We start from the raw sequence: 24,436 nt of genomic DNA on the forward strand, positions 1-24,436 counted from the left end.
CTCCTAAAGTCCATCTACCAAAGGAAAGAGCACTGGAGCATGGCATGGTTAGCCAGAAATAAACTAGACAGGCACCACGGCAATGTAAAGAAGCCAGAGAGTTGTCCCCTGGAAATGCTGACTGGTGACCTATACGGGATCCAAAAAGGTAGCAGGGCCAGGCCTCTAGTCAAGGATGGCAGGTTGAACCCAGCCATCTGTTTTCACTCCTTCCTGAGACTTCACTGAACCTCCACTACAGGAATTTTTCTAACCAGGCACATAAGGATGAGGGCACTGGAAGAAGAGATAGCTAGTAACATATTTGAAGCAGAAAACAAGTGAAAGAGTGACAAATGACCTAGGAGACCTGAAGAACTCAGTCCAAGTCAGTCGTGGGGTCAAGTGAGAGCTTGTGCAACTTTTGCAGCAGAATTCCCCAAAGGCCGGGGTAATGGCCACATCAAGAACCTCTGCAAACCAGAAGTGGGAAGGAGGGGTTGAAACTCTGTGTGAGAGGGTGTGGCTCTGGGCCTCCTGCCGGCCACTGGCAGGGTACAATGATCCTTCCCCCATGCAGGAACCGGGGGCAGGTCCATTCTCTAGACAGGGTAAAACAAAGTGCCTCTGTTTTCAGAGACACTGGCACAGTTGGGGGCAGCAGAAACTTCCGGCAAACAGGCCCCTTAGGAGACTATATCCTGGCTGGATACTCAGGACCCCAGCTTTCTCAACCACCCGGCCTCCAAAAGTGGACAACCGCAGCTTCATGATCTAGGCAGGAAGTAGGAGGATCTTTCTTTGGGAAATCTGACCAGCCCAAGAAGAAAGTTTTAAAGATACTGACTTTGGAGCTTTCCCCACTAAACCATCCACTCAGATCACCCTACAGTGAAGGTCGAATTGACAGGCTGTCTGTACCCCCTCCACTCAGAGATTCCAAACACCGTTTAGTCCCCTTTTAGAATGAGCCAACTTCCAGTGCCCCCCAAGACAGAGTAAGCCCATTGTGGCCTATCTCTCCCACTGATGAGAACCAGAATCCCTGGACAAAATACAAAAAAAGCAACTACCTCAGGAATCTGAGAAGTAAAGAACTGGAGAATGGGGAGCCCAGTTAAAACTTGAAAGTCAAGGACAGCGGCAGTGAGGTCTCTGGTTTGTTTGTTGGGCTTTAAGCCAAGGGCCAGCCAAACCAGGGAACTGGGCAGCATGCACAGGGGGCAACTCCAAAGGAAACCCATCTTTCTGGCCAAAAGACAGGAAAGGGGGTCCCTTTGAGCTGAAGAGAGCAGGAAAATGCCTTTCCCTCTCTCCCTTCTTTCTCTCACTCATTGCTTTAACCCAAGCAAGAAGCTAAAACTCTGAGGGATTCCCATCTATAAAAACGGACCCATGGGAGCCAAAGAATGTGTGGGAAATCTCAGTGAGAAGAGAGCTAAAGAAGGAGATCCCCTAATTCTGTGCCTGGAACAACACAAATCCTGGGCTGCTTTCAAGGTGTGCACAGATAGAACACACCCACAGAAGCAGAGCAAGACTTCGAGAACGGAACTATGTTATAAACCACTTGGTCCCCCTGCAGTGACTTATTAGTCCCAGACTAATCCTTGAGTGGTTCTCATAAGGGGCAGTCTTTGTCAGAAATGGGGCCAAATTCTATCACAAAAAGAAAAATATTCACAATATACTGGAGCTGCAACTGTGAGTAGCTCTGACCTAGTTGCAATAATTGAAACACTGAATATTGATTAAAATATCATTTTGTTGGGAGGACAGGGGATGGGGAAAATGGTCACGTGGTGGCGACAGGGAGGGGAGAGAGGCTAACATCTCCCTTCCTGGAGTGGGTGTCAACAGATTATAATGAAAACTGAAACATCAAGAAGTAGCCACACAAACATAGACTACCCCAATACTAAGCCAAAATATAATTACCTGATATGTTAAACTTCCTCTCAGGTAAGGAAAATGGGGTTGGGTGTGGGAGGATGGATACTATTAGTTTTAATAAGGAACCTTGAAGCTAGTTGACTTTTTAAATCATGGGGATGTGTAACTTGGATACTCACGATTAAAAAAAAACTAAGGTATTGAGGTGCCTGGGTAGCTCAGTGGGTAAAGTGTCTGTCTTGGGCTCAGGTCATGATCCCAGGGTCCCGGGATAGAGCCCTGCATTGGCCTCCCTGCTCAGCGGGGAGTCTGCTTCTCCCTCTGCCCCTCCCCACCCCCACCTCATGGCCTCTCTGTCTCTCTCTCTCAAATAAATAAATAAAATTTTTAAAACAAAAAGTAAGGTATAGCAGCACCTCAACATGGCCACTTAGTTCAGGTGAGCTCTCCCTAGGATTCAATTGTTTTCATGCATCCAAAGTCCCCTGGAAGGGGTGATCTCTAATAATGAAACAAGAGTGGTGTTAAAAACCAGAATGGGGGCACCTGGGTAGCTCAGGTGGTTGAGCCCCAGACTCCTGTCTTCAGCTCAGGTCATGATCTCAGGGTAGTGAGATGGAGCCCTGCCTCAGGCTCTATGCTCAGCATGGAGTCTGTTTGTCCCTCTCCCTCTGTTCCTCCCCCGACTTGTGCTCTCTCCTACTCCCTTTCAAATAAAGAAAGAAAAACATAATGAAGGGATGTCTGGCTAGCTGGGTCGGTGGAGCACGTAAGTCTTTTTTTTTTAATTTTTTATTGTTATGTTAATCACCATACATTACATCATTAGTTCTTCATGTAGTGTTCCATGATTCCTTGTTTGTGCATAACACCCAGTGCTCCACGCGGAATGGAGCACGTAACTCTTGATCCCAGGATTGTGAGCTTGAGCCCCTACGTTAGGCATAGAGATTACTTTAAAAAAAAAAAAGATGGTAATTTATTAATTTATGATATAGAATAGAACTACCAGTTCTACCAAATATTTGCTTACTATGCAAAAAGAATGGCTGTTACATAATAGGCATTCAATTAGTATTTGTCAAATAGTTGTTTTATTGATCAGCATATTCTCTTCTTAAAGATTTATTATTATTATTTATTTATTTGGCACACAGAGAGAGAGCATGAGTGGGGGGAGGGGCAGAAGGAGAGGGAGAAGCAGACTCCCCGCTGAGCAGGGCTCCATCCCAGGTCCTCCAGGATCATGACCTGAGCCGAAGGCAGACGCTTAACTGACTGAGCCACCCAGGCGTCCCATGATATTCTCTTCTTTTGTCAAAAATCTACAGTGGAGAAACACTATCTGACTATTATTGTCTGAAAGTGCTTGGTGAGCACAGAGCCAGGTCAGGGAGTCAGTTGGACAATGTTTGTGGTGGCCATGGTGTTGGATGCCTCCATTTCCGCTGGAGGAATGGACTGCTCTTTGGATGGTTGAGTTCTCTACTCATAGGTTAGGGCGCCTCAGGGATGGGCCTGGGATGGCACTGGTTGTCACCTCTCTGACTCCCTCTCTCTGCTCCCGTTGCTGACCACTTCCCCCTTCTACTTCACTTTCTTTCTACCTCCTACTGGGCTACAGCGGAGTCTGGGAACCATTCTATTTTAGGTGTGGCTAATATTGTCAGATGTGAAGATGGCATGGTGGTTATACATTTTTAAATGTCCTTGTCAATTAGAAATGACTGAAGTATTTATGAGTGAAAAAACATGATATCTGGATTTTGCTAAAAATACTACAGAAAAAAAGGCAAGAGGGTAGGAAAGGAATAGATGGAATAAGGTTGGCAAAATGCTGATAATTATTGAAGCTGGCTACTGGGTGCACAGATCTATTATACTATTCTCTCTACTTTTGTGTAATACCAAGATAATAAATATAAAATAAAGGACAAAATTGCCTCTTAGAAAAATGTTTTTGAAATTACCATAGAGTACAATTCTTCCTTCATGAACATTATTATTATTGTTGTATTTTACAGGAAGATACTCCGCTTAGAAAACTGAACCTGTGCTGTTCAAAGTGACAGAGAAATCTGTTGACTCAAAATGATACTCGTTTTTCGCATCTCAGAGAACCCTGAAATGCTAAGGAAGGAAACATGGCTTTTCTGAATGATAAGATTATAATTTAAAAATAGGAAAGTAGGATTCCTAATAAGTGTTACTGTCTAACCACTTCAGATAAAACTTTACACATCCTTGAATAAAATAATACCTCGTTGATGGAGGAAGCTTAGCAAAATGCTTTCTCGCTTTCTCTTTCCAGAGGCCGTTTCTCCATAGTGAAGAAGTGCATTCACAAAGCCACACGCAAGGATGTCGCCGTGAAATTTGTTAGCAAAAAAATGAAGAAAAAAGAGCAGGCTGCCCACGAGGCTGCCCTGCTTCAGCACCTGCAACACCCCCAGTACATCACTCTCCACGACACCTATGAGTCCCCCACGTCCTACATCCTGATTCTGGAACTGTAAGTACACACGTCTCAGAGGGTCTCCAGCTGTTTGGGCTATTTATTGTCCCCCAGCAATGGCAGTTACATTTTATACAACGTCTTAGGGTGTTCGAAGTGTTGTACGTCACGTGCGTTCTCCCGTCCTTTTTATACAAATGTGGTTCCCATTTATAGATTAGAAAAATCAAGGATAAGGAAGGCCCTTACCACTAAGAAATGGAGAAGCTGGGACTTGAACCCATATTTCTCTCCCTTGGATTCTCATGTTCTTTCTCTTATGGACTCTTGGGCTGGACAGGGGTGTAGGAAGAGCTTATTGACCATAGGCTAGTTGACAGGGGTGGACCTGACATGAAAGAGGGGTTTGAGCATCAATACACTGCCATGGCATCCATGGTCTCCCACCCAGGAAATTCCTTTTAAAGTGGAAACTTGACCTTCAAAATATTCCACTAATTCCAGATTTTCTAGGAACTCAGGCAACCATATACTTGGCCCCAGAACACATCAAGTAAAGCACATTCTCCCCCCTCCTCCCCCAAGCTAAGAACAGAGATCGTGTCCTGTGGTTCACAGAGATCTAACAGAGGCTAAAGAAAACAAAGTCCTCTCAGGAGTATTGAGCCCTCATAGAGATGTCATCCGATGCATGCTGATGACCCTGCGCCCAAGACCGGTGCTGTGTCCGTTTCCACAGGAGCCTCTGTTCACAAGAGAAGCACCTCCACGTACAGCTTTTCAGCTGTCATTTTACTGTGGCTCTTGGGTGCTTGTTTGTCTAGGTGTTTGTGGATGAGGGCCTTTGAGGCAGTCACCTATACATTTATTTATGTTGGAAAAAAGACAGCCAAAGGGCAAACATCTTTGGCTACATTTTTTTAATTGGTTGAAAAGAAACAAGAGAAAACAGAACCAACTCTATTAATATTTGTAATTCTTTTGTGATCTCTTATATAGCTGTGTAGTAGTAGGTCGATTGTCACTTGGGATTTAACAAATACACTTACAAACAGCCTTCTAGAACCTAATACCAGGTGATTATACAAGTATTATCACTTGTATATCAAGGTAATATGGTGGACCCAGAACCTTGGCCCCTTTGGATTTGCCAGCTTGCCTCATTCCAGGGGAAGGTGCTGATTACCAGGCTGCCACAGTGCAAGGAAAGGAAACCATTCTTGGAATGAAGAGCCTGGGCTCTTATCCCAGCTCTGGGATTTGGGGCAGGGTCTTTAGATTCTTGGGCCTCAGGTCCTCATCTGTGAAGTCTGAAGAATTATTTCCACTTCTCAGAGATGTTACAGGGATTAAATGAGATGAACAGTGGATTGAGCTAGTTCAGCAAACGTTTACTGAGCACTCCCTGTGTGCCAGCCGCTGTATGGACCTGGGCCAGGCTGGAAGGAACAAAGATGAGAAGGGGTGCTTCTTGCCCTTGAGGAGCTCAAAGTCTGATGAGGAGGACCGATCGCTAAGTGAATGGTTTCAGTTGAGCATGGTAAATGCTGAGAAGGAAACACGTGTTTTGGAGAGGGTTGCTGTGAGAACATAGGAAGGTGTTTGTTGGACTCGAGATTCAGGAAAGGTGAGTGGATAGGCAGTGCCCGAGGTAAACCCTGTGCTAAATCTTGGTTGTGCTGTGACCAGAGGTCCCCCTTTTGGTGGCCACCCAAATCACTGGTAGAGCTTTTCTCTGCCAGGCAACTGAGGTTCTGATTGCCTCGGCTAGGATGGGGCCTAGGCATCTGCATTCCCCAAAAGCTCTGAGGGTGAACTTGGTGCGAAGGCTTGCAGGTCTTGGAGCAGCGCTGCAAGAAGTGCAGGGGGGTGCATCTCATAAACCCAGTCCCCCTCCACTCCATGCTCATCACTCCCATCCCACCCCTGGCCGGGTCCTAGGCTTCGGAGAAGAGACCAGGGGGAAGGAACATGCTAGAGAAGAGAATGGAAACTTGGCTGGGGTGGCGGGAGATCAGCTGTGCTCAAAGATGGTTTCTGCCTCTGGTTCAAGCTGTTCTGCCTGAGCATTTCCCGGGGATGTGCCCTTGACAGCTCAGTGTACATTGGAATAGCAGTCTGACATCTGGTCACTCCAGATGCTAGAGAGGGCACAGGGGGCCTGAAAATCCTTACTACTTACTGAGCACTTATGACTGCTATACTAATTATGCTTAAATGCCTCATTGTCTCACTTGATTCTTGCACAGCCCTCATAATGAAGTAGGTGGTATTGCTGTTACTGTTACTCCCGGTTTAAAGATGAAGATCCCAACACAGGGCTTAAATCACTTGTCCCAAACCCCCAGCCTGTAGGTTGCAGAATCAGGATTCAAATCTGGATCTGGCTGGCTCCCCCTACCATGTTCTCAGTCACGGTGTTTAAGATTGGAAAATTGCTCAAAAGGCAATTTTGAGGGTCAAGACTGCCAAGGACAAACTTTGCCCACTTTCCATTTTCCCCAACTAAAAACTGACAAATAAAAGCAATTTGCAAAACATATTTGCAGGGCCTTGCAGCCACCGGGTTCCAGTTCATCAGAATATTGAGAAAGAGTGCTCTCTCTCTCTTTCTGAAGACTTTCTCTCTTTTGCAATCTAGCCTCTTAAAGGGGGGTCAGACCTTTTTCCTCGTGAGTTTTTAACTTTAACAACATAGAATGTGTCTTAAGGTTATGCAGGTTTCTTCCGTGGAGCACATCACATGTGTAACTTTTAAATTAGTTAATTAATTTTAGTTCTGAACATTGATTTTGGGCTCTAACTAAAATACGCATGTGTGGCAACATCGATCTTCCTTTATAAGGGGGAGCAGGAGAGATTTTAGAGCTCTGACCAATGTGTCTGTGTTTTATTTTTCCACTTCTTTACAAATGTATTTCCTTGGCCATCTCCTCCCTGCTTTCAGGATGGATGATGGTCGGCTCTTAGACTACCTTATGAATCATGATGAGCTGATGGAGGAGAAAGTTGCTTTCTACATCCGAGACATCATGGAAGCGCTGCAGTACCTCCACAACTGTAGGGTGGCCCATTTGGACATAAAGGTAATAAGAAAGACCTGCCCTTGCAGGGAAATGGCCGAATCCAACCTGTCAGTTATCACCCTTGAGGGAGGTCCATTCTGATTCATTTTATTGACTTAGGTTAGAATCCTGACAAATATTAAACGGGAACTAGGTCGTCACACAATTCGAGTGTGTTATTCGGGAATTAATGAGAACACACCAAGAGCCACCATGACATCTGGGGTGAGGGAAGGTTGGGAAGCTTTTCCCGCCTCGTCTAACATTTTAGAAGGAAGCCAATAAATATCAATTTTTTATGGTGTTCCCAAAGAAGCCCCTGTTTTCCAAAATGAGTAATCCAATCTTTTTTTGAGTCCATGCAGAAGCAAGGTGTAGTTGAGAAGACATGATTTTCAATGTCAAACAGCTTCTCTGAAACACTACCCCAACTCAGAATCTAGTCTAGTTTGAAGGCCCCCGGGGCCACTTTGCATAGGCAATTTCTCATGCTCCATAGGCTTTTTCAAAGGCTAGCAGAACCATGTCTGAACCACCAGAGTCCTACTGGTAGTTAAGACAGAGAGCTGAACTTGCCTTCTCTTCTCCCTCCCGCCCGGGTCTCCTCAGCCCGAAAACCTGCTCATTGACCTACGCATCCCAGTGCCTCGGGTGAAGCTCATCGACCTGGAGGATGCCGTCCAGATCTCGGGGCACTTCCACATCCACCACCTGCTGGGCAACCCCGAGTTTGCTGCCCCAGAAGTGATCCAAGGAATCCCCGTCTCCCTGGGCACAGACATCTGGAGCATCGGGGTTCTGACATACGTCATGCTGAGTGGGGTGTCCCCCTTCTTGGACGAGAGTAAGGAGGAGACCTGTATCAATGTGTGCAGGGTGGACTTCAGCTTCCCACATGAATACTTCTGTGGCGTGAGCAACGCTGCCAGAGACTTCATCAATGTGATCCTACAGGAAGACTTCCGCAGGAGACCCACGGCAGCCACGTGCCTGCAGCATCCCTGGCTGCAGCCCCATAACGGCAGCTACTCCAAGATCCCCCTGGACACCTCCCGCCTGGCATGCTTCATAGAACGCCGCAAGCACCAGAACGACGTGCGGCCTGTCCCCAATGTCAAGAGCTACATTGTCAACCGGGTAAACCAAGGGACGTAGCCGTCTCCTCGCCCTTGGGGTTCCACATGGAAGTGCAGTGTGAACCAAAGCAAGACTGAATGTCTGTAAATAATTCTGTTCATTCGCTCCACGCAGTTCTCTGGCTTGAGAGACGGACCTCTTAAACCGCGTCCATGGCTATTCAGGGTCTGGGCAGCAGTGAAATTACCCTCAACCCAGGGGCTTTCCAGAAGGTCATAGAAGAGAGAAAGATGCAAAGAGTCACCCAGAACATTAAAGAGAGGGGGCAAGGATACCAAGAATATGAGCCGTTATAAAATTTTAACAGTGTGTTCCAAAACGAGTGGTGAAATGGGCAAAGCTAAAGCTCACGGTAGTGAGTGTAAAAGGTTTCTAACCCTGCTGAAATTTTAAGCAAAAAAGTTCTATTTAACAGAGATGTCACATATGTCAACTATTCTGGTTTAGATTACTTAGATATAGTTTCTTAATAGCATACATATACACATACAGTAAAGTATATCCCATTCAGGTTTCAGAGTTTTATAATATAGAGGTATATATGAAATCAATCATAAGTAATTTTGAGTGCTCCAGTTAAGACGGTAATTTATTTACCGAAGCATTACATTGTTTTGACTAAGCACAATTAGATGACAAGTTTTTTAGAGCATTTTATAAATCTTGTATAGAAATCTTTTACCAGAACCCATGCATTAAGAGAAAGCAATGTTACCCTTTTGCAATCTGTGAATGAGAAGGTTTTTCTCTCAGTCACGAGTATTTGATTAGCATAGGTTCTGTACATGAAACACCACCCCCAAATTCACTGGCAGCTCAGAGTTAATCCGGCAGGAAAGCCTGCCAGGAAATAAGTCCAAATATGGTTAAGAGTTGTGGGGCTATTTTTATGTCTACACTCGGTTTGAACTAGGTAATGAATATAACAGGTTCACACAAAAGGGCAAATAGAAACCTTTCCTACGGTTCCTATGAACAACGTTAACAACACTTTCTGACTTCTACAGACGTAGAATGTAGTCCTCAGAAAGTCGGCTTGCTTTATTTCTAACCCCTTCTGGAAGCTAAGGGGTGCTTACCAAAAGGAGGCAGCCATATAGGCCTTTAAAGGCCTGGTCCCAAGTCCTTTTTGAAGCCATGGAATAAAATCTGATACATCACTCTGACAGAGCATTGAATTTTAACTGTGATTGCCGTACCTATCTCCACTTAGCCGCTGATATTTCCCTGGACCAAAAGGACTAATTGCACTTTGAGGCCAACACTGCTTTTTGGCGCGTATTCTCCACACAAGGTGATTATGAACTGCCCTTTTCACCCCCGCTAGTGGAAAAAAAAATTCAGTCTGGACATTTCATGGTTGTTTTTCTTTCTTTGTTTTTGGGGAAGATTTTTTGTTTTGTGTGTGTGTGTGTGTGTGTGTGTGTGTGTGTGTGTGTGTGTGTGTGTGTGTTGGTACATGATCCACCCTTTGTTTTCTAGGATGGGTTTTGAAAATTGCTATTATGCAAATATTATTTTAAAATTATAACTCAAGTGTTTGTCCTCAAATTAGGTTTAATGGCATTGCTTCTCTCCTATAATAGGACTGAGAAAATTAAAAGCGTGTGGCACAGAAGTGCAAGCAGAGGGTTTATGAGGAATAAATAGAATTACAAATCGATCTAAATGAAAAAGGATGGTGGACACTAAGCCTGAACTTTAATATATAAAAACACTTATTCCCACAGTGGAAATGTAAAATTAAAAATCCTCATCTTTCATTTCCATTGCTTTCAGAGTCACCTTCTTCATCCACTAATTAATCAATTAGTAGGAAGTACAAGCAATAAGACTAGATAGCACTTCGTATTTTTAGGATTAACCAAATACATGGAAACTGATTCCACCTATATTTGGTTCCTAGCTTCAGATGGCCCTGGGTCACCAAGGCGCCCTCCCTCAGAGCCCACCCCTGACTAACCCCCCTAGTCTCCATTTAAATCTACATGTATATACAAATACTATCTGATATGATATTTTAAAATTTAAAACATATTTACTAAAAAAAAACCTTTTAAGGAAACCTGTCTTCATTGTGAGATTGAGCCTAAAAGAAGGCCTGGTCCCTAGGGCTCGTCACAGGACGGAGGGCGGGTGCTGAGGATTCCAAATACCCATCAAGTGTGGCTTGGCAAGGTCTGTTTCATCCACTGTGTGCAATGACTAAAGAACTCCCTGCTGAGTCCTTTTGAGTTTTTATGACCATGGAAGAGATGGGCTGAGTTTCTGCTGGAGAAGATTAGGGCCTTGGACGGTGGTGCACAGAGGGCACAGGAGAGCGTTCACGAAATCGTGTTGTGGGAAGGCAGCTGACAGAATGTTAGAGCCAAAGCTTTTATATCAGCCTTGCCATCAGAGTAGGGACGGCCCATGTGTGGGGTTGTGCGGAATCTCCCCTCCCCACCAAGTACACATGTTGGGGAAGTGAGGAGACAGGAGAGGCGGGACATAGAAATGCAAAGTGGTGTGATTGTTAACTAGAGCCAAAGTACAATCATTAGAGTAGAATTAATTTAATAGAGGCTCCAGGAGAAAGGGTGTGTATGTTATATAGCTTGGTCACTGAAGAGAACTAACAGAGAGGCGTCCTGTCTGCAAAGCCCCTGCTCCCTCCCAACAGGAGTAAGATAGCAGTCCTGCTTCGAGATTCTCTTTAGCCAGCTGGAAGTAACAAGGAATCCCCGAAGGTGGGGCTGGGCAATATACATGAGGTTGCTCTGTGGGCAACCGTGGTGAGGGAAGAAGGATTAGAAACCAGTTTCTTGTACCTGTTTTGGCAGATATTTATTACTTTGTGGTAGAGAGGGGGAGAGGAGAAAATGTTCCACTTCCACCATAACCGTCATAGTTTTTGAAATCAAAACCTAACTAGGAATTAGTGAGAGTGAACTTCCAGTTGAAGTGGGAAAAATTAATGTTGGTTAAACTCGTAAGTTTCTTGCTTGGCTTATATTCATTGCATAGAGTTTTGGGGTTTGTTTTGTTTTGTAAGGGTGGGATGCAGAAAGAAGGAAAAGATCAGGGACAACTCATACTAATTTTTTAAAGATATAATGATTTACTGCACATTTTACATTTGTTTCAAATTAAATAGATTTATATGCACTTACAGCTGAATGTTGGGAAAATTTTTAGGAAAAAAATTGTAATGTTGGAGGTGTCCTTCAGGACTCTCACAGCCATAAACACCCTTGGGGGAGTAGAGGAAGCAGAGGAAAAGCTGGCTTCACCGCTTTGTCGTTCACAAAGCCTTTATAAATAGTAGTGCCTTTCAGAGGGGAGGATGGGAGATAAAGAAGTTCATTGTATTTAGATTGACTGATACTGCAGCATTTTTTCTCTTTCTGTTAAAATATCTTTTAAATGAAAACATCTGAATATAGGGTGAGGCCAGGAATTCTTGAGTTTCAACCTCAGCTATTCCTGATTCGTCCTTTCTTACAGAAAGTCTTTGTTTTTTTCTGTCCCAAATGTCCCCATTGTTAAAATGGGAATGGGGGGGGGAGGAGGGACTTTAATCTCATAGGAATGTTGCAAAAATAGCATAGCTGGGATGTCTAAAGGATATTTTGATTTTCTTAAAGTACTACACACTGCCAGTGCTAAGAATTTTACTGAGAGTAACTCTGAACATTCCGCATTTTCAATATCCATATTTTAGGATACCATTTGCAAACTCATGAGATTAAGTTCTGTAAATTGATTTTAATTGGAAGTACCAGGTGCTCTTTGTCTAAATGTTATTTGGTCTTAGCCTGTAATTTCAATCATTTAAAAGCTTGTCTACAGAAAAAGGTTAGGAGAGCTAATGGTCTTATGTGAATACACTGTTTTCTCTGATGGCAGAGCCAGAGTAGGACACCCTCCAGGGTGATGCTGCTCTCTCCTCTCAAGTTTTATGCTCTGGAAAAATTGACAGAGAAGAACTCAAACAGCCACTTTCCTCACTGGAAGGGCAGAAGTGAGAATAAAGTATTGTTTGATATCGCAACTCACTTCTTCAGAATCTCACCAGCATCCATTATAAGAGGCAAATTGCATGCACAGGTGTAGAAATGAATTGAACTGTTGGATTTTGGAGGGAAAACCTTGGATTTTTTTTTTTTTAAGATAATTAGGTGCTTCAGGAGTAACATATTTGCTTTCCCGTACTCTCCATGATTTAATGAATTTAGTCATTCCTTGTTTCCTTGCCTATGTGAAAGAGCATGGGAATTTAGATTTGTGAGAACATGAGGGAACAAAGGTATTATAAACTAGATGGTGGTTATATCTGTGTATTAACTAAAACGTTGTCCCACAAATTTGATAGAGGAGGAAATATTACAAACATTAGGGGTCTCTGTAGTAAGGCAAAGTGCAAACTCACCACTCCCTTCTTCAGTTTTGAGGAATGTGGGCTTTATTCCTTTTTCTCCTGTGTAGCATCTCTGTGGAGTCTGGGTTAGGCTAACATAGTATGTGGGCTTCCAATGGATTTATTTACATTATGGCTTTTCTATTTACTATTTAAAGTCTAGGGATCATTTGGAAATTAATAATTAAATCTGGGGTGGGTTTAGAACAGACAAGGTTTATATATACTCCACTAAGAAAAGGGAAGCTACTGTGTTAATATTTATTTTCTAAAAAGTATAAGGATTTCAGTTGTTTCATTAATTCTAAAGGGTTAAAAAGAGCTGAAATTTGTCCATAGCACTAGACATTTTTAATAGGTAATATTATTCATGTGAGAAATCTATATAGAAATAGAACACAGAAATATCATAGGCCATATTTTCAATGAAAGGCATTTCTGCATTTTTCCATATGTGTAGAAGTTAGAGGAGAAGAAAAAGCAATTACTCTAAGACAAATTTTCATCTTTAAGGGACATTTATGGAAAGCTTGAAATTAATACTCGTGAAAGCCTGAAATACTCATAGGCTGTTGTGTTTTCTTGTCAGCCTGTTTGCTGGGAGATTCTAAAATGTGGTCAGATTCAGTTTTATTCAAACGATCAGCATCAACTGTTTCTTCAGATTGCTGAGGATAGTTGAAAAAAGGGAGAGTGGTGGGGAAAAAGTGCAAATAAAATTCCTGGCGTCCCAACTTAAGCAAGCCAATTTGCTAGCCCAGGGAGAGCTAGCATTAAGAGTTGCATCAATGCCTGACTTCTATCAAGAAATGAATCCACATCCTGGAGTATTATGGGGACAGTTACCATGATCTCAGAGACTGTGGTTATGAATTTGAAGTTAACAAAACATACATCTTCTCTTACTAACTTAAGCCATATCTCTCATCTGTGTCTGATTTTTTTGACCCTGGTGCTTTTACTTCTGTTTCTGCCAAACTCCAGCCTGCTCTATGGGGAAGGTGAGTAACACCAGTAGTTAGGACAAATGTGAAGACTGTGAAAAACTAAACATAACTGTCAGAATGAGATCCTAGTCAGAGAACGGTAGTGATCAAAGTGCAAACTGTTGGGGAATATGGATATATGTACACCTGTACATGTATATAGTGTATAATATGTATGTATATGTTATTGCTCATATGCAGAAATCTATCCAGTTGAAGACAGCCCAGGTCGGTCAATTTTTCTACTGGAAAACCTTTTAGGGCCATTCAAAACCATTAGGGCTGATGGGTGGAGTTCCAGCCTACTCATTTGGGAATTGTTTGCTGTCCTTTGAAGTCCACAAAGCCAAATGAACAAAGCCTGAAACATAATGAGGCCATAGCTGAGGCTGTTTACCTAGGGTCAGGAGTATCTTTATGTTTGAATTATTAATAGTTGGTTTGCAAACTGCACTGGCACCTCTTGGTTTTGAGTGACCCCCTCCCCACCAAGTTGGAGTGGGCTTCTCTGGCCATTCAGATAAAGGGCCTTATCCGTAAGTGGATAGGTTTCCCCATAGGGACCATTACACATATACATATAAGTACATACTTCCATTGGGCTTGTAACAATTGATTTAAAATCACTTCACAGTATCGATAAATAGCTCTATATTTTCAAGGTGCAGAAGAATTCCACAGCCTTAATTATTTCAGTGTCTTGCTGGTCTGCCTTAAGTGTATCTTCTGGGTTTTTGGTTGTCTTATTATTTTTAAATTTTTCTGCAGTTCATTTTTGTATGCATACAATGTCGTTTTGTAAAGGTAGGTTGTAAATATTTTATTTGTAAGTCAAAATCACTCATGTGTAATGTTGTAAAGTGATGACCTGCTGTCTTGTTATTATTACTACAGTAAATGTTATAAGTTATGGATGAAACTTCCCAAAATGTACATCTCACAAGTTATGCATTCCTATAAATATACAATACTAAAGATATTCTTTCTGGTTGTCTTTTTCTTTTCTTTCTAATTAAAACCATTGTTCAAAGGAAAGAGTAATTTTTTCCTCTTCCCTAAATATACGAAGGCCTTTGACAAGTTGAAAATGGCACGTTATAATCACAACACTTTTTGGCCCGCATTTTGGAAAGAAAGCAACAATTTTGTAGCCTGGAGAAGTAGCCTAAGGCCTTTCTCGATCCAAAAAGAAAAAAAAAGTCAAGTAAGTCTCAGGTGTGTGTTGTTAACTTCATTCTGGTGTTCCAGGTGCTACTAGCTTTGTTGGAAAATTGTCAGGCCATGTGAGCTGGATCTCACAAATTTATGCATCATGGTGTGGGCTCTTCGGCCTGGATTAGCCTATGCACACATGATAAGGTCTGCGGGTGCCCCTCAAGTGTAAATGAGACTAATTCAGAGTAAAATGTCGATTAGCTAGAGTGTTAGAGATTGAAGTGTTTTGACTAGCTTACTTTGCCAGTAGGAACAAAAATGTTTTAACATTTGGCTATTTCATCAAAATTTTACTGCATTTATTTGAAATAAGAAACAAGTCTCAAAAACATGGGTTCTTCACACTGGCTGGTCAGCACAATCTCATCGAAGAAAATACAGACATTAAAAATATAGAAATATAGAAATCAGAATCGGTTTAATGAGTAACCATCACGAGCCCTAAGGTTTTAAGGGTTATTTCCCTTCAAGTATTGCCTTCTACACATAATGGGAATTTCCCCCACTTTAAGGGATTTATTTGTAAAGACCAAATACGCTTGGATTTTCAGATTAGCTGGCAAAATTATCCTCCTGGATAACCTTGATACGGAGCAATTCATCCTCCTCTACGCTCCTCCCTCCCTTCCTCACCTGCTGTACACTTCCTACTACCTGCCAAGCAGCTGAGCTAACGGGAATAAACACACGTCAGACAGGCCAGACAGTTCCGACAGAAGAGGTAATGAACAATTACCTGCTAAGCGCTTTATGGTCCCCTGTGTAAGTTGCTCCGACATTGTCATGTGCTAGATGCCATGAAGGTAGTTAAGAATTGAATAAAGATCCCCGTCTTCGAGACCTTACTATTTGGTGAAACCAGGGTTGGGGGAGGAAGGGGTATGAGAGAGGAGTCGTGGCTAATCCTGGCAAGTAACTACAGGCGATAACTAAGGGGACACTGAGCGATAAAACGGGCAGGATTTAAACAATCTCTCTAGAGAGGCTCGGCTTTATGACTCGGAGGTCAATCTAGGTGTTTGGAGCTTTGAACTCCCGCGACCCGATCTACCGGCAGCAGGCTGAAACATAAAACGCTGCGCCCGGAGCGCTTCCGCCACCAGACACTCACCGCTACTTGAAGCACCAGAGTGGTGCCCTGCGAGCCCCTAGGCCGCCGGAAGAGACGACGGAAGAGGCGGGGCTTCCTCGGGTGACGACACCCGGGCGCCGCTCGCCTGGCGCTCTTTGGAGTTTAGAACAGGACCGGGAGCGCGTGGAGATGGCAGCCGCAGAAGCAGCTTTGGGGTCATTGGTAACGGGTCTGTACGACGTGCAGGCGTTCAAGTTTGGGAACTTCGTACTGAAGAGCGGGCTCTCTTCCCCTGTTTACATCGATCTGCGTGGCATCGTGTCTCGACCGCGTCTGCTAAGTCAGGTGCCAGCCCGGGAAAGGGAAGGACGAGGCTGGGTGGCCGGAATGGGGACCAGGAGGTTGAGAAGGTGAAGGAGTTGGGCTGTGGGTGAGAGCAAAAGAGCCAAGCAGGCAGCCGTACTAACAAGCTGTAGTCCTAGGGAGTCGATTTAAGAAGCCCAGAGGCCAGGAACTGTTAGGCTCTTGACCGTTGATGTAAAATGAACAGACCTTTCTTAAAATTAAAAAAAAAAAAAAAAAAAGGAAAAGAGTTTTACTCGGGCCCGAGTTAGGACAGCTGCTCGGTACACATAATCTTCACAGAGAGCGCCCTAGGGAAGGAACATTTGGTGCAGGGTTATATACGGTATTTTTACGTAGAGTTTAGAAATCACCATGATGGAAGGCATTTTAGAAAGTTACACATTTTATCTTACGTTTTTAGTATGTAGAAGGCTGTATGACTTTAATCTTATGGGAACCAGGGGGGGTTTTAAATTTTTCTTTATGTTTGGAATGTACTTTTTTTTTTTAATCAGATGTACAGTGTGTGCTTTGGGCAGAAACCAAGCTTTGAGGGTTTGCTTCCCTGGGAGATCAGGAGCAGGGCCCACAAACATGAAAAGTTGAGTTTCCTTTATTTTACCAGGACCTAGAGAGCAGCCTGCTCATTGCCTCGAGACTTTGACATGTGCTTTGCAAGAGTTAGGAAGCCCAGTTTGGAGCACAGTTGACAGCACAGAAATAGTCCAATGAGTTCTGTGTATTTAACGCTGAGAAAATAAGATGTGGGGGACAAAGGAAAAGGTGGATGGGGGAAGAATTTAGTAGCTGCTTAAATGTTTGGCAGGGCTATTGCTTAGAAAGGGGGATTTGATTTTGCACTTTGTGGCCAGGAGCAAGAATGAAGGCCAGAGGACAAACATTTCATGGAGGCACTTTTTTGGTCAAAATAAGGAAAAAACTTTGGACAAATTAGAGGTTTCTAGCACGGTGTGTTTCAATCTGAGTAAAAATGAATCACCGGCTAATTTTGTTAAACTGCATAATCTGATTCAGTAGATCCAAGGCAGGGCCTGAGGTAATGTCTTTCTAACAAGCTGCCAGTCGGAGCTGCTGACCATACTGAATAGAAGGGTCTGAATGTGCTGTCCAATAGAGTTGCTACTGGCCGCATATGAATACTGAGCATTACGAATTTTAAAATTGAAATAATCTGGGCACCTAGGTGGCTTGGTTGGTTAGGCCTCTACCTTCGGCCTTTGGGGTCCTGGGATCGAGCCCTGTCATGCTCCCTGTTCAGCCGGGAGTCTGCTTCTCCCTCTCCCTCTGCCCCCCACCCCATCGCTGATGCTCTGTCTCAAATAAATAAAATCTTTTTAAAAAGTAAATAAACTGAAATAATCACATGTGGCTAGTGGGACATTGGATCGTGCAGATGGAGAACATTTCCGTCCTCAGAGGAAGATTTATCAAGAAGACATGAATTCCCTCCACCACCTAAGAGTTTATTCTCACCCTTTGGGAACCTTACTTTGTGAGGTTATTATAAAAAGGATTGAAGCACTAGTTGAAGTGGGTTGGACTATTCTCACCATCCAGAATCATGCTATGGTGTATCTCTTCAGTAGTGAGAAGGCGACTGACTACGGATCTTCTAATGAAAAATAGGCCTTTTTTTTTTGACAGGTCAGTTGATAGATGACTAAAAACTGCTTTTTGATGCTAGATCTTGGTGTGTTTATGATTTTTGGTAGTTAAGAGTTGAAAACATTGAGAGACCTAGCTGAACGGAACTCCTTTTGTATCTGCTTATTTATTCAAACAGGATTTCTCAGTATTTGCACCCCCAAAAAACCCAGTAGAATTTACACTAAACTCTAACTTCCTAGTTGTAAGAATACTCAGCTTAAGTAGACACATAAACAAATGAGGGGAACTGTTCATCTCACTAAGAAAAGTATTTTCCAAAATAATCCATTCTTACACTTCTATCAAACTTTGCAAATTGTTTTAATTTCATGCTTGTAACAGTTGTAATGATAACACAAAAGTTTTTAGTACTTAGAGATTTATGGTCATGGGAATTAATAGAAATAGAAAATTTAGAGTTTTAAATTTGAATTTATATATATTTTATTGTGGAGAAGTATTATAGAGTGATCACTGAAAGTTTTCTAAGTATAAACTTAATTGCATTAGAATATAATTCTGTGCAGACAGTGGGATGAAATATGAGTTCCAAAACTGTAAAATTTTTCCAACTTTCACAGTCCAGCATGTTCATATTTTCTTAAATGGAGATGGTTGGGGCACCTGGGTGGCTCAGTTGGTTAGGCATCTGCCTTGGGCTCAGGTGGTGATGAAGGAGTCCTGTGGTTGAGCTCCCTGCTGAGCAGGGAGCCTGCTTCTCCCTCTCCCTCTGATGGTCCCCCAACTTGTGCTCTCTTGCACGCACACACTCCCTCTCTCTCTCTCTGAAATAAATAAAATCTTTAAAAAAATAAATAAAATGGAGGTGGTCAGTATCAAATCACTATAGCACTTGAATCCCTTCGTATTCACTCAAAACAGTGACAGCAGTTCTAGGATAATATTTTTTAGTACTCTAGAAATTACATCTTTTGCAACTTAAAAATATTCACAGAATTTTCAAGTCTTTAGACGTATAGGTGCAAAAAATTTTGAAGATCTGATCTGGTTCACTAAGCAATTTTTTTTTAAGATTTTTAAAATTATTTGAGAGAGAGCAAGTGCACGCAAGTGGAGGTGGGGGTGAGAGGGGGGCCAGAGGGAGCGGGAGAGGCAAATTCCCCACTGAGCAGAGAGCCCACTGCAGGGCTCGATCCCAGGACCCTGTAATCATCACCTGAGCCGAAGGCAGACACTCAACTGACTCAGCCACCCAAGCACCCCTTCACTAAGCAATTCTTAAGTAAGTTTGCTTTTTTTTTTTTTTTAAGTAAGGTGGTGTTGGATAAGAGTATGCATTCTAGCATTAAAATGTGATGGTTTATATGGAAAAGGATATTATAAAATAGTTCTTCACACAATAGGCTCTGTACTTAAGAAAATTTTTTTAACATTTTGGTATGCTTCCATTGATTTTTTTTAATTAATATTATTGACTATAATCCCTATGCTGTATATTACATCTCCATGACTTCTTTATAACTGGAAGTTTGTATCACTTGATCCCCTTCATATATTTCACCCATCCCCCACAACCCCTCCCTGCTCCTAACCAGTAATTTGTTTCCCGTGTCAATGAGTGTTTCTGTTTTGTTTGTTCATTTTGTTTTTTACATTTCACATGTAGGTGAAATCATATGGTAATTTTCTTTCTCTGTCTGACATATCAGCATAATAAATACCCTCTAGGTCCTTCCATGTTGTCGCAATAGGCAAGATTTCATTCCTTTTTTATGGCTGAGTAATATTCGATTGTGTATATGTACCACATCTTTATGAATCTGTCCATGGACATTTAGGTTGCTTCCATATCTTGTCTATTGTAAATAATGTTGGGGTACATTTTCTTTTCAAATTGGTGTTTTCATTTTCTTCAGGTAAATACCCAGAAGTGGAGTTACTGAATTGTATAGCATTTCTATTTTTAATTTTTTGAGGAACTTCCATACTGTTTTCCAAAGTGGCTGCCCCAATTAACGTTCCTACCAACATGGCACAGGGGCTCCCTTTTTTAAACTCCACATCTGTCTCTTTTTTTTCTTTTTTTCAGAGTTTTATTTATTTGACAGAGAGAGAGAGAGAGAAAACACAAGCAGGGGGAGCTGCAGGCAGAGAGAGAGGGAGAAGCAGACTCCCCACCGAGCAGGAAGTCCAACTGAAGGCAGACACTTAACCGACTGAGCCACCCAGACGCCCCTCCAACATTATTTCTTACCTCTTTGATCGTAGCCAATCTGACAGGTGTGAGGTGGTAACTCATTGTGACTTGATTTGCATTTCCCTGATGATTAGTGATGTTGAGTGTCTTTTTGTGTGCCTCTTGGCTGTATGATCAGTATGTCTTCCTTTGGAAAATGTGTATTTGGGTCCTTTGCCTATTTTTTAATTGGATTGTTTGTTTTGTCAGTATTGTGTTGTACAAGTTCTTTATATTTTTCCGATTTAACCCTTTATTGGATATATCATTTGCAGATATCTTCTTCCATCCATTTTTCTGTTGATTGTTTTATTCCCTAAGCAAAAGTTTTTTATTTTGATGTATTGTTTATTTTTTTCTTCTGTTGCTCTCACCAGAAGAGAGAGATCAAAGAAACACTGCTAAGACCCCTGTCCAAGAGTTTGCTGCCAGTGTTTTCTTTTAGGAGTTTTATGGTTTCAGTTCTTAGGTTGAGGTCTTTAGTCCATTTTGAGTTTATGGTGTAAAAAAGCGGCCTAGTTTAGTTCTTTTGCCTGTAGCTGTCCAATTTTCCCAGCACCATATATTGAAGAGACTGTCTTTCACCATTGTATATTCTTGCCTCCTTTGTTGTAGATTACTTGATCATATACGAGTGGGTTTATTTCCAGGCTCTCAGTTCTGTTGATCTGTGTGTCTGTTTTTGTGCCAGTACTATACTGTTTTGGTTACTTTAGCTCTGTATGAGAGTTTGAAGTCTGGGATTGTTATTACTTCTAGCTTTGTTTTTCTTTCTCAAGATTTCTCTGGCTATTTGGGGTCTTTTGTGGTTCCATACAAATTTTAGATTATTTGGTCTAGTGCTGTGAAAAATGCTGTTGGGATTTTCATAAGGATTGTATTGGATCTTTAGTTCCCTTTGAGGAGTATGGACATTTTAGCAAGAATTAATATTGCTAATCCATGAGCATAATTTATCTTTTCATTTATTTGGGTCATCTTCAGTGTCTTTCATCAGTCTTACGGTTTCCAGTACACAGATGTTTTACCTTCTTGGTTAAATTTATTCCTAGCTATTTAATTCCTTTTGATGCTATTGTAAATGGGATTGTTTTTTTTTATTTCTCTTTCTGCTGCTTTATCTGTGTATAGAAACACCACAGGGGCACCTGGGTGGCTCAGGCAGTTAAGCATCTGCCTTTGGTGGCTCAGATCATGATCCCAGGACCCTCATCAGGCTTCCTATTCAGCAGGGGAATCTGCTTCTCCCTCTCCCTCTGCTCGTGCATTCTCACTCTCTCAAATAAATAAAATCTTTAAAAAAAAAAACACAAAAAAACCACCGTAGATACCTGTATACTGATTTGGTATCCTTCAACTTTACTGAATTCACTTATTAGTTCTGATAGTTTTTTGGAGTACTTAGGGTTTTTTCCTTTTTAAAAAATGTTTAATTGACATATTAGTTTCACGTGTACAACATAGTGATTTGACAATTATATGCATTTTGAAAGGCTCACCACAGTAAGTGTAGTCACCGTACAGTTATTACAATATTACTGACTATATTCTCTGTGCTGTACTTTTCTTCCCAGTGACAAACCCTCAATCCCCTTCAGCTATTTCTCCTGTTCCCCCACCCTACTCTGCTCTGGTAACCGCCAGTTCTCTAGATTTATGAGTCTGTTTTCTTTTTTCTTTTTTTCTTTCTTTCTTTCTTTTTTTTTTTTTTTTGGTGGTTTGTTTTTAAATTGAAGTATAGTTGGCACATAGTGTTATATTAGTTTCAGGTTCAGGTGTCTAACATGGTGATTGGACAGCTCTCCTTCCTGCTATGCTCTTCACAAGTGTAGCTACCACCTGTCACTGTCCCCTCTCAGCACCTTTAATCCCCATGACTTACTCATCCCACAGCTGGGAACCTGTACCTCCCGCCCCTTCATCCGTTTTGCCCATCTCCTTGCCTCATCCCCTCTGGCAACCACCAGGTCATTCTCTGTATTTGTGGGTCTATTTCTGCTTTTTTTGTCCGTTTTTTTTAGATTCCACATATAAGTGAAATCATGTAGTATTTGCCTTTCTCTCTCTTATTTCACTTGGTACCCTCAGGGTCCATCCGTGTTGTCATAAACGGTAAGATCTCATTTTTTATGGCTGCGTAATAGTCCATTGTGCATATAGACTACATCCCCTTTAGCCACTCTTCTGTTGATGGGTGCATGGCTTGCTTCCACGTCTTGGCTGTTGTAAATAATACTGTTGTAAACATAGGGGTGCACATATCTTTTCAAATTAGTGTTTTTGGTTTTTTGGATAAATACCCAGAAATGAAACTGCCAGATTATATAGTAGTTCTGTTTTTAATTTTTTGAGGAACATCCATACCGTTTTTCATAGTGGCTACACCAATTAACATTCTTACCACCAGGACACAAGGGTTCCCTTTTCTCCACATTCTTGTTGACACTTGTTATACTTGTCTTTTTTTTTTTTTTTAAGATTTTATTACGTATTTATTAGAGAGAGTGAGAGGGACAGCACAAGTTGGGGGAGAGGCAGAGGGAGAAGCAGACTCCCCACTGAGCAGGGAATCCACCGCAGGCCTCCATCCCAGGATCCTGGGATCATGACCTGAGCCGAAGGCAGACTGTCAGCTGACTGAACCACCCATGTGCCCCTATTCTTTTTTTGATGATAACCATTCTAACGAGGGTGAAGTGATACCTCATTGTGGTTTCGATTTCCATTTCCCTGATGATCAGTGATGCTGAGCGCCTTTTCATATAGGTGTTGGCAATTTCTCTTCTCTGGGAAAATGTCTATTTGGGTCCTCTGCCCATGTTTTAATTGGGTTGATTGTTTTTTGTTATTGAGGTATATGAGTTCTTTATATATTAGCCCCATATCAGGTATATGATCTGCAAATATTTTGTTTATTCATTTTGTTGATGGTTTCTTTTACTGTGCAGAAGTTTTTTAGTTTGATGTAGTCCAACTTATTTTTGTTGTTGTTGCCTTTGGGTTTGGTGTCAAATCCAAAACATTATTTCCAAGACGTATGTCAAGGAGCTTACCACCTGTGTTTTCTTCTAGGAGTTTTATGGTTTCAGGTCTTACATTCAAGTCTAATCTATTCTGTGTTAATTTTTGTGTGTGGTATAAGATAGCGGTCCAGTTTCATTCTTTTGCATGAGACTGTCCCGTTTCCCCAGCACCGTTTATTGAAGAGATTGTCCTTTTCCCATTCATTGTATGTTCTTGGCTCCTTTGCCATAAATTAATTGACCACATAGGTTTATTTCTGGGCTCTACTCTCTTCCCTTGATCTGTATGTCTGTTTTTATGCCAATTCCATACTCTTCTGATTACTCTAGCTTTGTAGTAGTCTGAAATCAGGGAGTATGATGCCTTCAGCCTTATCATTAAGGTTGCTTTGGCTGTTCGGGGTCTTTTGGGGTTCCATACAAATTTTAGGATTGTTCTATTTCTGTAAAAAAAAAAATGCCATTGGAATTTTAATAGGGATTGCATTGTATCTGCTTTGGGTAGTATGGACATTTACAATTCGTAAGCAAGGAATACCACTGCATTTATTTCTGTCGTCACTTTCTTTCACTAGTGTCTTTTTTTTTTTTTTAAAGATAATGGATGATCTTTTTTTTTTTTAAAGATTTTATTTATTTATTTGAGAGAGAGAGAATGAGAGAGAGAGAGCACGAGAGGGAAGAGGGTCAGAGGGAGAACCAGACTCCCTGCTGAGTAGGGAGCCCGATGTGGGACTTGATCCCGGGACTCCAGGATCATGACCTGAGCCAAAGGCAGTCGCTTAACCAACTGAGCCACCCAGGTGCCCCTCTTTCACTAGTCTTAAAGTTACAGTGTACAGGCCTTTCACTTTGGTAAAATTTATTCCTAGGTATTTTATTCTTTTTGATGCAGATTAAGTAGTATTGTTCTCTTAATTTCTCTTATGAAACTTTTTTAAAAATGCTTTTATTTATTTGAGAGAGAGACAAAGCATGAGCAGGGGGAGGAAGGAGAAGCAG

The 24,436-nt window shown here is 41.9% G+C and overlaps 2 protein-coding genes across 17 annotated transcripts in view; both read left to right on the plus strand.

Moving 5' to 3' along the window:
- Window positions 1–14,887, plus strand: part of KALRN (kalirin RhoGEF kinase) — a 647,217-nt gene extending 632,330 nt beyond the window's left edge. For all 15 annotated transcript variants that reach the window (XM_073894515.1, XM_073894519.1, XM_073894546.1 and 12 more), the window contains 3 exons: window positions 4,184–4,384; window positions 7,275–7,413; window positions 8,002–14,887. In XM_073894515.1, coding sequence (XP_073750616.1) covers window positions 4,184–4,384; window positions 7,275–7,413; window positions 8,002–8,547 — 886 coding nt within the window. In that variant the 3' untranslated portion in view covers window positions 8,548–14,887. The remainder of the gene's footprint in view (window positions 1–4,183; window positions 4,385–7,274; window positions 7,414–8,001) is intronic.
- A 1,446-nt stretch (window positions 14,888–16,333) lies between these two features.
- UMPS (uridine monophosphate synthetase) overlaps window positions 16,334–24,436 on the plus strand; it is a 28,910-nt gene continuing 20,807 nt past the window's right edge. The window contains exon 1 of one of the 2 annotated variants that reach the window (XR_012378818.1): window positions 16,334–16,546. Coding sequence is in view for 1 of the 2 variants with exons in the window: in XM_025875533.2 (XP_025731318.1) it covers window positions 16,391–16,546 (156 nt within the window). In the remaining variant the exon portion in view is untranslated. The remainder of the gene's footprint in view (window positions 16,547–24,436) is intronic. The other variant, XM_025875533.2, reaches the window with a different exon arrangement.

This window comes from Callorhinus ursinus, unplaced genomic scaffold (genome assembly GCF_003265705.2).
Source record: "Callorhinus ursinus isolate GAN/ISIS: 27379988/994484 unplaced genomic scaffold, GSC_fseal_2.0 scaffold1, whole genome shotgun sequence".
Classification (NCBI taxonomy): Eukaryota; Metazoa; Chordata; class Mammalia; order Carnivora; family Otariidae; genus Callorhinus; species Callorhinus ursinus.